Below are 16,681 nucleotides of genomic sequence, written 5' to 3'. Positions count from 1 at the left end.
TTGCAAATTAATAAAGTGCGGCGCGCATTTTTCATCTTTTACGGCTTGTTTTTATGTCGCGCGCGCTGCAAGAGCAAAACTTTTTGTTGCTGTTACGAGCAAAATTCCCCGACACCCTTTTATTAATATTGATTCGGCTGCGCAATGCTGTCGGCTCTCTCAGAAATTGGAAAGGCCAGTCTTAAGCAATATGTGAAGCTAGCTCGTGTGTGTGTGTGTATGTGTATTTTGCTTTTATTCTGGCGCTGCGAGTCGTAAAATAGTTTAATCAACACCGAACGGAACGAGATGCTGTGCTGCCGCTGCGATATTTCGCGCGCGCTCTCACGAGCTACAACATTTTTTTTATCTTTTATTTTTATCCCCCTTGCTCTTTTTAACGCCGGACCCTCATTCCCGTTCTCTCTCTTGCTGCTAAACACATACACTCTCGGGAGTTTTAGCTCGGGGATGACTGCCGCGCGCATTAAGCCTTACACCCCCTCATCTGCGGCGTAAAAATGCTCATCTAAATATCAGCCGCCGAAGAGAGAAAAAAAACCAAGTGTGGGGGTGATTTTTTTTCCTTTCTGCCCCCGCTTGTTCTGATGAGACGCGCGATATCGATTGGAAAGCAAGCAAGCGCTGAATGGAATATTACGCGCAAATCATCTCGGGGAGTGTGTTTCAAGGTGGTGGGCTTTTGGAAGAAAATGCAAGAAGTGATCACGATTTAAAGGAAATGTTTTTATTGTGTATACATGGTATACAAGATTTTAAACCCCAAAATTCATTGATATGAACAAAATATAAATAAACAATCAAATAATTCGTTTTTTATGACTACGTCTTTTTGCAGTTATTCAGAATTAATTTTGTACTCCTTTTACTGATGTCCATTCAGACTATTGAGAAACAGCACATTTTTGGTCCTCTCTTTCAAACAGGAACCTGAGCACGTGTGGTGTGACGAGGTGGGGGTTTTCCATGTGCACGTGGTGAGACCCTTCCACTGTCACGAATTCAACCTCAGCATTCTTTTCGATTACGTCCAGAACCTCCTTGATAATTTTCTTTGACTCAAACGCCAACCCTTTGCTTCCCGTGATGTACAAAGTTTTGCAATGGTAGTTTTTAGATATCTCAATGTAGAATTCGTTCGGGAAGCTGAAGTAAACGTTATATTTCCCCCTAGGATCGCGTTTGATGACGTACAGGCCGGTGTCTGGATTCAAGACCGCTGACCGCTCCATCAGCAGTTTGGCGTTGTCCAACGACATGCTGTTCATCGCAGATTTTCGGTAGTGAGCTGCATGCTCCTCAATGGTGCCCTCCTTGTTTTTCTCCTCTATGTAGACATCGACCAGCTTGTCTAAATTCTTGCTGCCGTGTTTGATGAGAAATTCGGGGACCATCGCATCTGGCTTGAGTTTTTCAATCACCAACTCTCTATCCACTTCCTGAATATAGCACATTAAATTTATTATAAACAAAATATTTAATTAAAATACCTTGGGGTACAAAACGGCGTACATAAATCCAATGGAGAACGAGTAGGAATGGCACATGAACTTGATTTTGTCCTTAAATTTCAATTGGTTGATCACTGCTCGCAAGGCAATCACGTCCTCCATGTAGTGGAATGCTCCATGAGATGTAAACTTAGGGGACTGTCCGTTACCAGGCATGTCCAGCGCGAGCACGCTCACGTCAGACGGAAGGGCCCTCATCAACGGGTCGTAGGTGCAGCAGTTTTCCTGCCAGCCGTGCAGTGCGATTACCGGCTGTTTTTCTTGCGGACCCCACCATTTACCTGCAACATTTTATCGCAAAAATTCTTATCATTCTCATTCCATATATATAACCCTTTGTCATTCAGTTTATAATCAATCTCGCATTGTTACGGCATTCTCTGGAGTGTCTCAAAGAAGTGGGGGATATTTAAGCAGTTCGCGGATTTAATGCTCGTTTTAAAGTTTCAACCAAATGACCTCGGTGCGGGGACGTGAAAAGATAGCCAAATTGAGCCCAAGCTCCTCTGCAGCCACTCGTCGGGCCACTTGGTTATCCGCTCGGTGGTGTGAGCTCATATAGCCCACGAAAAGTGCTCTGTTCTGCGCGACCGCTGTTTCTTCGTTTTAAGTTCCTACCAGTTTTTCCCATCTACTTGTTCGAAGCTTGTAAATTTGTGAAAAAATACCCTGGCTAATTTCAGAAAACCCAAAATGTTCACGAGTACAACACGAGGAGGAAAACAGAGCTATATTTCTTCCAGCGCTCAGTCAGATCTCCAAACAAAACTCGCTAACTATATATATATATAATCAGGGTTGGCCAATTTTGCAATGCGCAAAAATGCACCAGTGGTTTTTTGCGCAAAAAAACAGCTGGAAAAACCCACCAGTTTTGGGTTTTTCCGGATTTAACCCGAAAATAGTCAGATTTTGCTTCGAAAAAATCAGAAATTTTGGAAAAATGATGTTGAGCGTTAAATTTTCGGTATTTTGGTGAAACCAGTGACTCTAGTACTGATTTTTTAAAAATCAATAATTTTGGTCATCTATCATGAGAAATTTTGATGTATTTCGGAAAAAATGCGCGAAATTGCAGAAAAAAATCCGCAAAAAACAGTTTTTGCAATGCAGTGGGTTTTTCCAGAAAATGCGGGTTTTTGCGAACCCTGTGTATGTTAAAAAAATGTTTTACACAGATAATAGCAATTAGTTTTTACCTGCTACATGCCCCCAAGGAACTGGGATTTTGACTTCTTTGAAATTAGATGCTACAGAGCTGTAAGCTCTGTGAAGCACGTTCCTGGCGAGGCTTCGCATCATTCTTACCTTTGAAATTGCCAGTCTTGCTTTAAATACCATCCTACTTTAAACCTTGAGTCCTGTTGCGTGACTTTTATCTTATCAGCATGGAAAAACGCAGATTAGCTAATAATAAACTCTACAGGATGGCAACACGTTTTGTTTAAATGATTGATTCCGAATTGTATGGACGATTAGTGCATGTGTGCTGGTTGCTACGACTTGGTGACTTTGGATATTGAACTGTCTGAACAGCAACAAACGTCAGTCACTTTTGGATTTCCATTTGTATACAGGCTGCTAACCAGTATTTTCTCATTGCACGTTATGTAATCAAAAAGCAAACTTGGTGAGATTTGCACGTGTAAAAGTGTTAATCCTTTCTTACAGTATAATTTTTCATTTTTTGTCATACTTACTTTGTCTCTCAAAACATTAAACATTGCTCGCTACATATTGGTCAGACCAAGTGATGTGTGTTTTAGAATTGACGGGCACAGGATGTCCATATGGAAAACAGTCGATCCGACTCGGACAAGAAGTGGCTTTCATGCGAAAAAACACAACTATTCGTTTGATTGGGATTAACTAGACGTTCTGAAAGTTAAAGAAAATCTGAGAAAGAGGCTTGTAATGGAAGCAATGGAATTAATTGAGAGTTTTGGAAGTGTCATCAAAAGATAAGTTAACCCAACTATGGCGAGATTATGATTAGGTGTGAAAGTGGACGATTCTTCAAGTGCGAATAGCGTTGTTGGCTTACAAATAAACAAAATCCGCGGTTGTGAATTCATCGACTGCTCGCTCATGACACATGTAGATATGAATAATTTGTTATAAAGATAGTTAGTTTTGCAACTGATTTTATTACTTAATTATAACATTTTTTATTTATGTATTTATTAAGTTAAAATTTATTTTGTTCATGAAATAGGGCTTCTGATAGAAGCCAAAACTATGGTTGAGCGTATTTAATGAAAGTATCTGGGGATTTCAATTAAACGTGAAATTAGTTGTTATTTATCAGGACTTAATTTTTATTTTTATTTAAAATACAAACATTAATTATCGACTTTTCTATCAAACAGGAATCTGAGCACGTGTGGCGCGACCAGGTGCGGCTTGTCCATGTGAACGTGGTGTGTTCCGTCCACTTCCACGTGTTCGACATCTGTGCTCTTCTCCATCGCATCTTGCACTTCCTTGATGACTCTCGGTGACTCAAAAACCAACCCTTTACTCCCTTTGAGAATCAAAAATTTGCACTGTAACTGCTTGACCATTTCTCTAATGAATTCGTTAGGAAAACTGTAGTAGAAGTTGATTTTGATTCTTGGGTCACGGTTGACGATGTAGAGGCCGGTGGCTGGATTCAAGACAGTCATCCGCTCCATCAGTAGTTTGGCGCTCTCCAACGACATGCTGTTCATCGCTGCTTTTCGGTACTGCGCTGCGTGTTCTTCTAAAGTGGCCTCTTTTTTGCTCTCTTTTAATTGGAAATTGATCAGTCTGTCCAAGGCCTGACCGCCATGTTCGGCCAGAATCTTAGGATTCATTGCAAATGGTTTGATCATGTCGATCAACAGTGCTCGCTCTACCTCCTGCGTTTATGATTATTTATTAATAAAGGGTATTTTTATATTTAAATTTTAATATACCGTTGGATAGAAAGCTGCGTAGGTGATTGCCACGCTGCTGGAGTAGGAGTGGCACAGGAACCTGATCGGTTTCTTGTATTTAAGGTGCAGAAATGCAGCTCGCAGACCCGATAGTTCTTCCAGCAGGTGGTAAGTGCCGTATGTTACGGATTTGGATGAAAATCCATTGCCGGGCATGTCCAAGGTGAGCACGCTCACGTCTGGCGGCAGGATTTTCATCAATGGGTCGAAGGAATTGCTGTTTTCCTGCCAGCCGTGCAGTGCGATCACAGGTTGTCTATCTTGCGGACCCCACCATTTACCTAAAAATTTGAATTTTTGTTGTAAAAAAGTCTTTTCCTCTTTTTTCAATACAAATTATTTGTTAGCACTTCTCTCTGGATGCTACAGGGTGTCTAAAATACTGACCTGCAATGTGTCCCCAAGGCACTGGAATCCGGACTTCTTCGTATTTAGGTGCTACAGAGCTGTAGGCCCTTTGAAGAACGTTCCTCACTTGACTTCGCATTTTGATTTACTATGAATGAAGACTGTCCTATATATATTCATAGACAATTGTAAATCCCATTCAATTATTTTATCTATTTTTGTTATCTGTTATCGTCATTGACTGATTATTGGGGGGAACCCGTTAATGATAAGATCTTTGGTGTTTGTTTCCTCCAAGAAAAGTCAATTTCACAACTTTTTTATATTCATCTGCATTTTTTACACGGATAATAGCAATTAGTTTTTATCTGCTACATGCCTCCAAGGCACTGGGATTTTATCTTCTTTGAAATTAGGTGCTAATGAGCTGTAAGCCCTTTGAAGCTCGTTCCTGGCGAGGCTTTGCCTCTTGCTTTTACCTTCGAAAATGCCAGTATTACTTTAAATACTTGTGTACTCAAAACCGTGAATCCTGTTATGTGTATGACTCGGATCAATATCTTATCAGCATGAAAAAAGCTGATTATAGCTAATTATCAATTCTACAGGATGGCCTTACGTTGTTCAAATGATTGATACTCAATTGTATGGACAATTAGTGCAAGTGTGCTTGTTGCTACGACTTGGTGACTTTAGATTTTGTACTGTTTGAACACAAACGTCAGTCACTTGGATTTCTACATGTATACAGGCTGCATAACCAGTATTTTCTCATTGCACTTTATGGAATAAAAAAACAAAAACTTGGTGGGATTTGCACGTTTTTTAAATTCAATTTGTCTCTCAAAATATTGAACATTGCTCGCTATATATTGGTTAAGACCAAGCGACATGTGTGTTGTAGAATTGATGAGCATTGAAGGTTGATCCATTTAGAAAACAGTCGATCCGACTCAGGCTATAGCACATAGCATGCGCAAAACTACAACTTTATTCGTTTGATTGGGATTAACAAGAGGTTTTGAAAATTGCAGAAAATCTAATAAAAAGACTTGTAATGGAAGCAATGGTAATTGAGAGTTTTGGACGTGTTCATCATGAGATAATTAAACCCAACCATGTGGTGAGTAACGTATCAGGAGATTATGATAAAGTGTGAAAGTGGGCGATGCTTCAGGAGAATAGCCACGTTGGCTTACATATGAACAAAATCTGGTTGTGAACTCATTGACGCCTTGAAGATCAACGAACTGCTCGCTCATGAAATATACAGATAAGAATTTTGTGATCTTCTGATATCTATAAACTTTAATAAGCAGTTTTGTAACTAATTTTACTGACAATTTTTGATTAATGAAATTATAAATATAAATGTACTGCTGTTAACATTTCTTCTGTTCATGAAATAGGGCTTCAGATAAAAGCCAAAATTATGGTTGAGCGTATTTAAGGAAAATATCTGGGGATTTCAATTAAACGTGTATTTCATTGTTATTTATCAGGATTTAATTTTTATTTTTATTTAAATTTAAATACAAACATTAATTATCGACTTTTCTATCAAACAGGAATCTGAGCACATATGGCGCGACCAGGTGCGGTTTATCCATGTGAACGTGGTGTGTTCCGTCCACTTCCACGTATTCGACATCTGTGCTCTTCTCCATCAAATCTTTCGCTACTTTGATGATTTTCGGTGACTCAAAAATCAACCCTTTACTCCCCATGACAATCAAAACTTTGCACTTTATCTTCTTGATGATTTCGTAAAGAAATTCGTTTGGAAAACTGTAGTAGAATTCGATTTTGATTCTTGGATCGCGGTTGGCGATGTAAAGGCCGGTGGCTGGATTGAAGACAGTCGCCCGCTCCATAAGCAGTTTGGCGCTTTCCATCGACATGCTTTTCATCAGTGCTTTTCGGTACTGGGCCGCGTGTTCTTCCAAAGTGGCCTCTTTTTTGCTCTCGTTTAATTGGAAATCGATCAGTTTGTCCAAGGCCTGACCGCCATGATTGGCCAGAGTTTTAGGATTCATTGCATACGGTTTGACCATGTCGATAAACAGTGCTCGCTCTACCTCCTACATTCATGATCATTTATTACCCTGGAGTAATTTTTATATTTAAATTTAAATACCGTTGGATAGGAAGCTGAGTAAGTGGTTGCGACGCCGCTGGAGTAAGAGTGGCACAGAAACCGAATCGGTTTCTTGTATTTAAGGTGCAGGAGCACAGCTCGCAGAGCCGATAAATCTTCCGTCAAGTGGTAAGTGCCGTAAGTTGGGAATCTGGATGATAACCCATTGCCAGGCATGTCCAAGGTGAGCACGCTCACGTCTGGCGGCAGGATTTTCATCAATGGGTCGAAGGAATTGCTGTTTTCCTGCCAGCCGTGCATTGCGATCACAGGTTGTCTATCTTGCGGACCCCACCATTTACCTACAAATTTGAATTTTTGTTTTAAAAGATTATTTTCCTCTATTTTTAAGGCAAACAATTTGTTAGCACTTTCTAAAGCCTACACTCTCTTTCTGGATGTTACAGGGTGTCTAGAATATTGACCTGCAATGTGTCCCCAAGGCACTGGAAATCGGACTTCTTCGTATTTAGGTGCTACAGAGCTGTAGGCCCTTTGGAGAACGTTCCTCACTTGACTTCGCATTTTGATTTACTATGAAAGAGGACTGTCCTTTCATTTCAGAATGGAAATCTCCTTCATAATTTTATCTATATTTGCTATCGCCATCGACTGATTTGGGGCATCCCGCGTTGATGATAAGATTCTGCTTCGGTTTTCGGTGTTTGTTTCCTCCAACAAAAGTCAATTTTATATTTCTGGTTTTTTATATTCATTAATAATTCGATAATATATTGACAATAATAATAAAAAACGATAAATAATATATGCGAAGGAAATAAAAACAATTATTTAAAAAAGTACTGCAGAAATTTGTTTATAAATACTTTTGGATAGGACGATGCGTATGTGAATCCAATGCCAATCGAGTAAGAATGACACAGGAGCCTGATGGGTTTCTTGCAATTCAAGTGTTGAACCACGGCTCGCAGGCCTACCACGTCTTCCAGCACGTGGTATGTGCCCTGCGTTTTGAACCACGAAGATAATCCGTTGCCAGGCATGTCCAAAGCTAGAACGCTTAAGTCTGCTGGCAGGATTTTCATCAGGGGGTCGAAGGAGCTGCAGTTTTCCTGCCAGCCGTGCAGCGCGATCACTGGCTGTTTGTCCTGGGGACCCCACCATTTTCCTAAACAAAAACAAATATTTGTTAATTTGGAGTTAAGTGATTGGATTTTTATGAGAATAATTTTAAATATTTTAACACCTGTGCAAGAACGTTTTCCTTCACATTAAAATTTGAAAATAAATACAAAAATATTTTTTCTAAACCTCAAATAGTTACATAATCATAAAATAATTATGATTTTAGCCTAATTAAAACATGGAACACTGCTAAAACTGTATTAAAGTGGCTAAAAGCTTTCTAAATCAGCTTTAAATCCGAGTGAAAAAATCGCTGTTTCTTTCTTGTGATTTCCTTTGTTAGAGATTGACTTGATAACTGCGGTTTGAATCTTTCAAAAATAAATTTATCACCATCAGATGTGGCGGGAAATGACATTTAAAGGTCAAAACATGCACGAGTGAAAAAATAAACAGCAAAAAACGGTAAAAACGGGTAACAAATAATCATTTTAAATTATGTAACTCAATCAGTTTAAACAATCAAAATGTCCTCTATTGTTTGGGTGAAGTAACAAATTTATTTAATGTATATTTTACCTGAAATGTGTCCCCAGGGCACAGGTACTCTGATTTCTTCATATTTGGGTGCCACGGAACTGTATGTCCTTTGGAGAACGTGCCTCACAAGATTTCGCATTTTCAATAAGTGTGATCGTAGCTTACGAGACAGGTTTAGCTATGAAGCACAAACTGTTTAAAATCTTATCTCACGGAGAAAAGCAATGCTTCACAATTGTGATAAGTCATCGGATGATTTAGCATATAAATAATGTCCTCGACCATGATTAGACATCAGAGCCAGCCGCGCCGCGCCGCGCCAGCCGACTCAGCCGGTCCTTTTCTCGAGCCGCCAGCCGCCGACCTTTTTAATCGGCTCAGCCAGCTGAGCCGCGCCAGCCAGCCAGCCACCCATAATTTTTATCTTTTTCATTTTTTCATTTCACGTGCCCCAAAGTTAAAAAAAACTTTGCACCGTTCTCTGTTTCATGGAAATTTTTTCGAAGTAGTTCGTACTCAGTAAGTCGACTGTCTTAAAAAACGCTGTTTTTCTTGTGAGTTGCAAATTTATGTAACTTGCAACCGCATTTTTCCTCCGCAAAACCGCATTTTTTTCGGAAAAACCCCCAATGTGCAAAAAACTGTTTTAAGCGTTTTTTTCTGCAATTTAGAGCATTTTTTAAATAGCACATGCATTTTTATGGAAAATTCTCATGATGGATAACAAAAAACAGGGATTTTTACAAAATCAGTATAAAAGCCACTGATGGTTTCACTAAGAGTCTGAACATTTTAACTCTTCGATCATCGCAAATTTCCAAAATTTCAGCTTTTTACGGCGCGAAATATGACTTTTTAGGGGTTAAAATCTGAAAAATGCGGGAGACCCCAAAACTGGGGGTTTGTTGCCAGCTGATTTTTTGCGCATTGTGAAATTGGCGAACCCTGTTCGCAACGTGTTTTTCCAATATGAAAACCGATTTCCCACCTAATTCGCTTCTTTCATCTTAAAATTTCATTGCTTGTTCATTCCTAAAAAATATAAACTTAAATTATGGCCATTTGAAAGGAAAAACAAAAATGTAATACAAAAAACTTAATTTTAACATTACTTTGTCGTCCATTTTATAGCATACTTATAGCTTACCAGGGTTCCCCAATTTTGCAATGTGCAAAAATTAACCACTATTTTTTGCGTATAATACCAGCGGTAAGATCCTCCAGATTTAGGTTTTTCTGCATTTTTTCGAAAAACCCAAAAATGGTCACATTTCGTGTCAAAAGTCAGAAATTTTGGAAAATTACGATGACTTGAGTGTTAAAATTTTCGGTCTTTCAGAGGAATTAACCCACCGATTTTTTAAATATCCCTACTTTTTTGAAGCATTTTTGAAGTTCTATAAAAATGCATGTGATTCAGAAAAAAATCGCAAAATTTCATAAAAAAAACTCTAAAATATTGTTTAGCAATGCAGTTTGTTTTTTTCCGGAAAAATGCGGGTTGTTGCGATCGCTGCAGTTTACAGCGTGTTACACGCATCGCGTAAGTTGATAGTTCCGATTTTTGAGTTATGCAGTCTTAAAAAGCACATGAGCCGGCTGCAAGCCAGCCGCCAGCCGAGCCGATGAAATTTTGCCAGCCAGCCGCCGATGTCTGTATTGACGGCTCGGAGCCGGAAATCCAGCCGCCGATCAAAATGCGGGCGGCTCAGATGTCTAACCATGATCTGTGTTGTTACCAAACAAAATTAAAACGCTTTTTACTTTGTAATAAAAAAATTTAAAATATTTTGGACAGTTTTGATGATTTTACATAAAGCATTCAATAGAGAACAGAAGATATGGGGGATTTTATTATTTATTTTTTAACAAATTCATGCTTTGCTTTGTAAGGGTGTGGATCACGTTCTCCCATTGTTTTGCATCAGTCTTCTTTTATCCCATTGAACTTCATGTGGAAATTTAAAAAATAACTGCATTAGATCAAAGAGCTGAAATGATAAACAACGTAAAAATATTTATTTAAAACCTCTCAATTTTTTCATTTTATTTTATTCTTAAAATTCCCCTATCTATATTGAATGAAAATATTAACTTTAAGTCGTTCCCTCAAAGAACAAGATTTTTAGCAGTAAATAATTAATGCGTGCTATTTCTGATATTTATTTTCACAATTTCCATGTGGACTCATTTCAATACATTATGGCCAATTAAATGAATGAGTTTTTCACTTTTGAAGAAAAAATTCTGCCCATCCTGCACCTCCACAGGACAAAAATTGCGTGTCTCCGAGCAGCCTGGGCTGTTTTCGTTTTTTTTTTGCCGTAAAATGGATGTTCACATCTCACTTAGTATGCACGAGATGATTTAGTGTACGCCGAGAGAGAAGAAGAAGAAGAAGAGAGAGGCAGCCTCCTTCTCGGCTGCTCGTTATTTGAGCGCGTTGTGTGTGTGCGAGAGGCAGAATAAAGAAAAGAGGCAGAAAAACTTGTGCAGTTTTTAAACGTTTTCTTTCCTAGCCAAACAAAGATCCGGGATAAGTCTGAATTAATCTTTGATGATGACGCACGATACATAATTCATGACATTGGTGTGTATGCGCAGCCCCTCTCTCCAGCGTGTGTGTGTGTGTGTACCCATCATCATCATCATCATCGTCATGATCGAAAAATAAAACACATTTATGTTGGTAGCGGTGGTGATATAGTATTTTGGCTCGGCGCGCTCATTGTTGTAATGTCAGCAGGCCGCAATCAAATGAGCGAACAACCCTTTTCATATTCAACACACTCGGCTGTTTGCAGATCACGCTGCTGATGAATTGAGACGTTTAGAATAAATTGCAGAGGAGGAGAGAGATGTGTATATATGCGCGCGCTCTCTCTCTCTCTCGCTGCATGAGAGCAGCACGGAACACTGGGCTGCTAGCTTTTTATTATGCATGCGACTATAGCACCGGCGTTTTATTATTCAAAAGCACATTCTTGGCATATTGTAGTGCAAACCGAACACGAGCAATTTGTTTTAAAAGCTGGATTGGTTCTCCGTTCTTCTGCTTGCGCATATTTATTCTAATTCTGCAAGCATAAATTTCACGAGCTTCCTGAATTTTTAATCAGTTTTATAATTTTCAGATCATTTGACAGGACAAATAATAAATCATAATTCTAATTTAGCATTTTCTTCAAAACTATAATGTAATTAAACGTGTTACAATTATGATTTTTAATCGGTAGACAGTGTTCACCACTTGATTGGAGAAGCCAATTTTTTCAGAAATTTTAACGGAATCCCAGGAAATTTTTTAGCTCTTTCCCAACTTTCAGATTCAGACACAGCTAGAGATGGTAATTATTCATAATTTTGGAGTATATCGATAGGATAGGAAGGATTTTACTGGGTAGACTAACTTTTTAAGCTTTTTAATATTTCGAAAATGAAATGTGATGAGAATTTCAGTCCACCAGAAATGACAAAAAAACCAGTGTTGTTTTTAAAGCAAAAAAATTTGATTGCAAAGAACTTCGGACAGATAATAGAATTGAAATAATATATCACTGGAAAAACTTCCTCGCTTGAATTAGCTATGCTATTTTTTCATTTTTACTAATTGAAAATATAGACGGCTGTCAAGGAAATTTTAATAGTAAATTCGTATGTTAAGCCGCAATATTTATCTCATATTTTGTCTGCAACGTACTGAGTGGGGAATTTTTACGAGTGCTTTAAAAACAGCACATCTTAATTTGATAAGATTAAAGCTGTAAAAAATATCAAAAAAATTTCCCACATCGAAATCAAAATGAAATTCAGCAATATAGTGTAATAAAAATATCGGAAAAACACAGAAAAATAGATTCAATATTTTCCTTTCTTCAACTTCTTAACCAAAAAATTGCCTACTTTTTACGAAATTTCTTCAATTACAGTATTGATACTTTATTTTCTTTTAAAAATTCAGATAATTAAAATTCAGAGAGAAAACAGTGTTGAACAATAAAAAGAAATTTCATTATATTATAAAGTGAATTAAGTTTTTTTCCAGCGGGGGCCAGATCCGTGCGACGCGCAGGTATGGCGTCCGGTGGAAATGGCGCGAAAAAACCGTCACGCGAAAATGCGCGAACAGAAGCAAGTTTTGGTCAATATTGTGACATAATTTGCATTACTCTTAACGTCTTAACTAATTGTGTCTTTCGGATCGTAAAAACAAACTCTTGACACTCGTACGGCAATCCATTGTTTCCCGCATTCAGACGCCATCTTGAATCTGCGCAGTGCGAACCAATTTTATCGAAAATCTGGCCCCCGCTGATTGTATTCAGAAAATTCAAATTTGATCTCTTTAACAGGTGCCATTGGGTGCAGCGAACCAAATAATTCCAGTTATATCTTATTCAATCAAGATTGTGTTTTTTTAGCGAGTTATCAGTGGCGTGGTGGCTTTTCCCGCGTGCTCTTGTGTGTGGTGTGTGTGTTTACCTCGGTTGCGCAGATAATCAGAAAAATAAGGGAGTCAGTCGTGCGTTTGCGTCTAATCGCCAGCACAACGCACAGCGGAGAAGCCACAAAACACACAAGCGGAAATTTCATCAGGCGATTCGAGCCGCGCGCGCGGCGATTTCCCAATAAACCACCCCCGACGCAGGGGTACACGTGCGCGGCGGACACAAAAAAATTAATGAGCGGCTTTCGGCCGTCCCAGCGGTAAACAGAAGTTTTACGCCCATACGATGAACAATATTAGCGGCAAGACGGCAAAAAAGTAGCCGGCGCAAAAGCGATTACCGGGGATATTAAGTCGGGGGCGACCATAAGTAAGAGCGAATGGTCTGACTAATAGGATTTCGCGTCGTCGTCCGCATGCAGGGGTGGACTCGCCGCTCACGTACGTAACCGACGGCGCACCACCGGCCCTTATTTGGTAATCAGCCGAGGACAATATTGGCCCCCCGGTCATTAGCGGAGAAAGCCGGGCAAGATGGCCTCTGCGTGCCGGCCACAACCTCTTTATTTATCGGTCGAAGCATGTGAAACACAGCCCTTCCAAACTGACTGACTCTCAAGTCAAAATGCGTTAATTCACCCTTAAGCCTGTTTTTTAATCTAATTGTAAGCAATTAAAGTGGAATTTTAATTATTATTTGAATTGTTAGATGCCATAAACAATTTGTCGAACAATTTGCAATAATAAAAAGGACCTTCCTACAGTAAAAATTCAAATTTTGCCAATTTTCTCTAAAATTTATATTTTCTTGGCATATTTCGATTCCTCTCGTCGAGATCTGTCCAATTGTGTATGCCACTTATTGGGGAAACTCTTGATTTTGAAATTAAATCGGATTTAAAGTAAGGAGACAGCCATTACCATCTGAAAAGTACGGTAATAAGTTTGATTTTAATTTATGTTCAAACACGAAAGATTTTCACTCGTGCAGATAAAATTGTAAAACAAATTTTGAAATTTTATCTGCACTTTGGTGATTTAGTTGATTTATTCTAAACGAGATTTTTTAAAAAACAATTTAAAAAAAACATTATTTATCACTAATTAACGCTTTATTATTATCATATGTATTTATTATTTAAAAAACCTCAGAAATTCCCACAATTAAAATAAAATGAAAACAAATTTTGTGTTTTCTAAGGTTTGTTCTGTAATAAATCCATCGTTCACAAGTCTGATATACACATTTTCCTTATTTTTCACCGATCGAAATGGAAAATAATGCGCGCGGAATATTTTTGTCTGCTCTCCTGACTGGAAAATAGCCGCCTGGGAAGAGGCACATGTAAATGGTGCCGGCTGGAAAATTGGGTGGTCTGTTTTACATAATGGTTATTTCTTATTTCGCATCGCGCTCGCCCATAAATAGCCGCAAAAACACACTCTGGCTGCGCGCCGCCGGCGGTGCGCACCGCACTTTGTGCCAGTGCAACTAGAAAATAAATTTGATAGATAATTTTTTGCGGAATGCCATGTGACAGTGGTTATAAATCAATATTTTTTGTTTGTTTCTTTAAACAGCCCTATACGCGTATACAACTTTCTTCTCGTCACATCCAAAGATTAATAATTTCTTTTAATAGACGATTGATTTGTCTAAAAAAGGAATGATACTGCAAAAGCCTGGAAAATGGTTGTTGCCAGTGCATAAAGTCGTCCCTTAGGATTCAATTAAAGCCTAAATTGACCTAAAAAGCACTATAATTTTTTGAGAAAATTGGCTGGAAAGTTAGCGTGCTTTTCAAATGGTAATGGCTTTCTCCTCACTTGAAATCCGATTTAATTTCAAAAGCAAGAGTTTCCCCAATAAGTGGCATACACAATTGGACAGATCTCGACGAGAGGAATCGGAATATGCCAAGAAAATATGTTCTAGCACTCAAAATTTTGGAGAAAATTGGCAAAATTTGAATTTTTACTGTAGGAAGGTCCTTTTTTGCTATTGCAAATTGTTTAACAAATTGTTTATCGATCAATTGTTTGTATCATTTCACTTTAATCTTCCAATCGTCACCGGAATATCAAATGAGCCCGAATTTCCCAATTCTACCATGTGTTTTCCCATGCGCACAAAATACACAACAAATAATGCGAAGATTAGAGGCTATAAGAGTGAAATATTTAAGGTGAAAATTATCTTATCTTGTGAGAAACAAGTATTCAGTACGTGTTTCGGCCCCTGATACCTCTTCAGCTTAAATTTTACTACCTGCATAGATTTCATCCTCACTGGCGTCATAACAATTGATTGTAATCTTGCAAATAGTGAAAAACCTATTAATTAAATCCCCTCTCACCCTCTGCAGTGCAACCCCTCTTGCAAAACTCCAGTTTATTCTGTTTAAAAAAGATTTCTAATTCGTAAACTGTAGGTCCTAAAACCAAAATTGACCTAGTAATCCTTTAAGAATCAGATTAGTGGCTCCAAAGTTTCCATTTCACAACAAAGAGTTCCCCCAAAAAGTTTCATGTACCGTTGGATGGATCTCAATGAGAGGAATTGAAATCTGCCAAGAAAATATTGTAAATAAAAGCGCTGTAAATTTCGGAACAAAACGTTTTATTTTTAATAAAATCAGCGTTGTTCCAGTTTAGCATGCAGTGTCGCGATTGCCGTAATGGGAATGAGCGATGTCCTCAATCAAAGTAGAAGAAAAGCGGAGCAGCATAAGAGAAGAATAAAAGGATTTATCGGCGGGAGAGCTGCTGGAGTTGGCCGGCCGCATAAATCAGCGCGCGCGATATCGAATCACGGGGGCAACAAACAGCAGCCAATCGCAGAGTCATCAACGGAATGGAGCTCGGCAGGCGGGCCGCTCGCAAAAACTAATGACATTTCGCTTTATTATTAATAATATAAGTAATGGCGCAGGGCAAGCAGCAAAAAAAAAATAAAAAGCAGCCAGGCAGCGGCAACGAGAGAGAGCGAGCGAAACAAATTCCTGCACGGTGGATTTTGGTCTGGTGGACATTTGATTTATGTCGTCTGACATCTGCTACTAGCATTTCTATATTTCAAGTATTAATCTGGAGTATGACGGGGGTCCCGGTCGGCAGCAGCGGCGACGGCGGAGGACACACACACACGCGCGCTCCGCTAATGCCCGTCTCATCCTGCCGAGCAGAGCCATGAACGCACGCAGGCAGGCCCAGCGAGAGAGAGAGAGAGCGGAGGCGGCGAAAAAATTTGATATACACACAAATAAGCGGGGGCTGAGCAGCTTTTTATGTATTCGCGCGCGCTGCCATAATCAATATATATTGTGTTTGTCCTTTCAACGTGTGTGTGCGCGGGGAAAATGTATAATGTTGTGCACATATGTATGTATATGTACGCAGAAGGGCACATGCGTGCGGCACATTAGGTCGGCCCGGGGAGTAAAAGATTTTTCTCCGCAGAGAGGCACAAATTTTCGCATGAGATGTCGGCGCGGAATGAAAATTCATATGCAGATGATGGGCTCCCGGCCAGAGAGGTGCGCGCCTACAAAATGATGCTGTACGACGCGAGGAGAACTCAAATTTGAGATTTTTATTCAAACAAATGGTTTTCAAAGAAATAACAATTATTATTTTCAGTCTATTTATTTAG

General features: G+C 39.0%; 3 protein-coding genes across 3 annotated transcripts; all 3 read right to left on the bottom strand.

Moving 5' to 3' along the window:
* Positions 1–702: 702 nt before the first annotated feature.
* LOC135939972 (probable serine hydrolase) lies at positions 703–2,827 on the bottom strand. The gene is made up of 3 exons (XM_065484599.1): positions 2,711–2,827; positions 1,491–1,792; positions 703–1,439 (listed from the first exon to the last, which is right to left on the bottom strand). Exons 1-3 carry the CDS (start codon positions 2,811–2,813, stop codon positions 885–887), a joined length of 960 nt encoding a protein of 319 aa, XP_065340671.1. The 5' UTR covers positions 2,814–2,827; the 3' UTR covers positions 703–884.
* A 1,026-nt stretch (positions 2,828–3,853) lies between these two features.
* Positions 3,854–4,958, bottom strand: LOC135940931 (probable serine hydrolase). Its single transcript, XM_065486064.1, has 3 exons — positions 4,859–4,958; positions 4,451–4,752; positions 3,854–4,393 (listed from the first exon to the last, which is right to left on the bottom strand). The coding sequence occupies exons 1-3, from the start codon at positions 4,956–4,958 to the stop codon at positions 3,854–3,856; spliced, it is 942 nt and encodes a 313-aa protein (XP_065342136.1).
* Positions 4,959–6,335: 1,377 nt separating this feature from the next.
* LOC135940021 (probable serine hydrolase) lies at positions 6,336–7,485 on the bottom strand. The gene is made up of 3 exons (XM_065484662.1): positions 7,382–7,485; positions 6,957–7,258; positions 6,336–6,900 (listed from the first exon to the last, which is right to left on the bottom strand). The coding sequence occupies exons 1-3, from the start codon at positions 7,479–7,481 to the stop codon at positions 6,361–6,363; spliced, it is 942 nt and encodes a 313-aa protein (XP_065340734.1). The 5' UTR covers positions 7,482–7,485; the 3' UTR covers positions 6,336–6,360.
* Between the last annotated feature and the right edge of the window lie 9,196 nt (positions 7,486–16,681).

Source organism: Cloeon dipterum, chromosome 3, assembly GCF_949628265.1.
Source record: "Cloeon dipterum chromosome 3, ieCloDipt1.1, whole genome shotgun sequence".
NCBI classification, from domain to species: Eukaryota; Metazoa; Arthropoda; class Insecta; order Ephemeroptera; family Baetidae; genus Cloeon; species Cloeon dipterum.
Note: the sequence above shows the minus strand (reverse complement) of the source record. Positions and strands in the feature narration are given on the sequence as shown.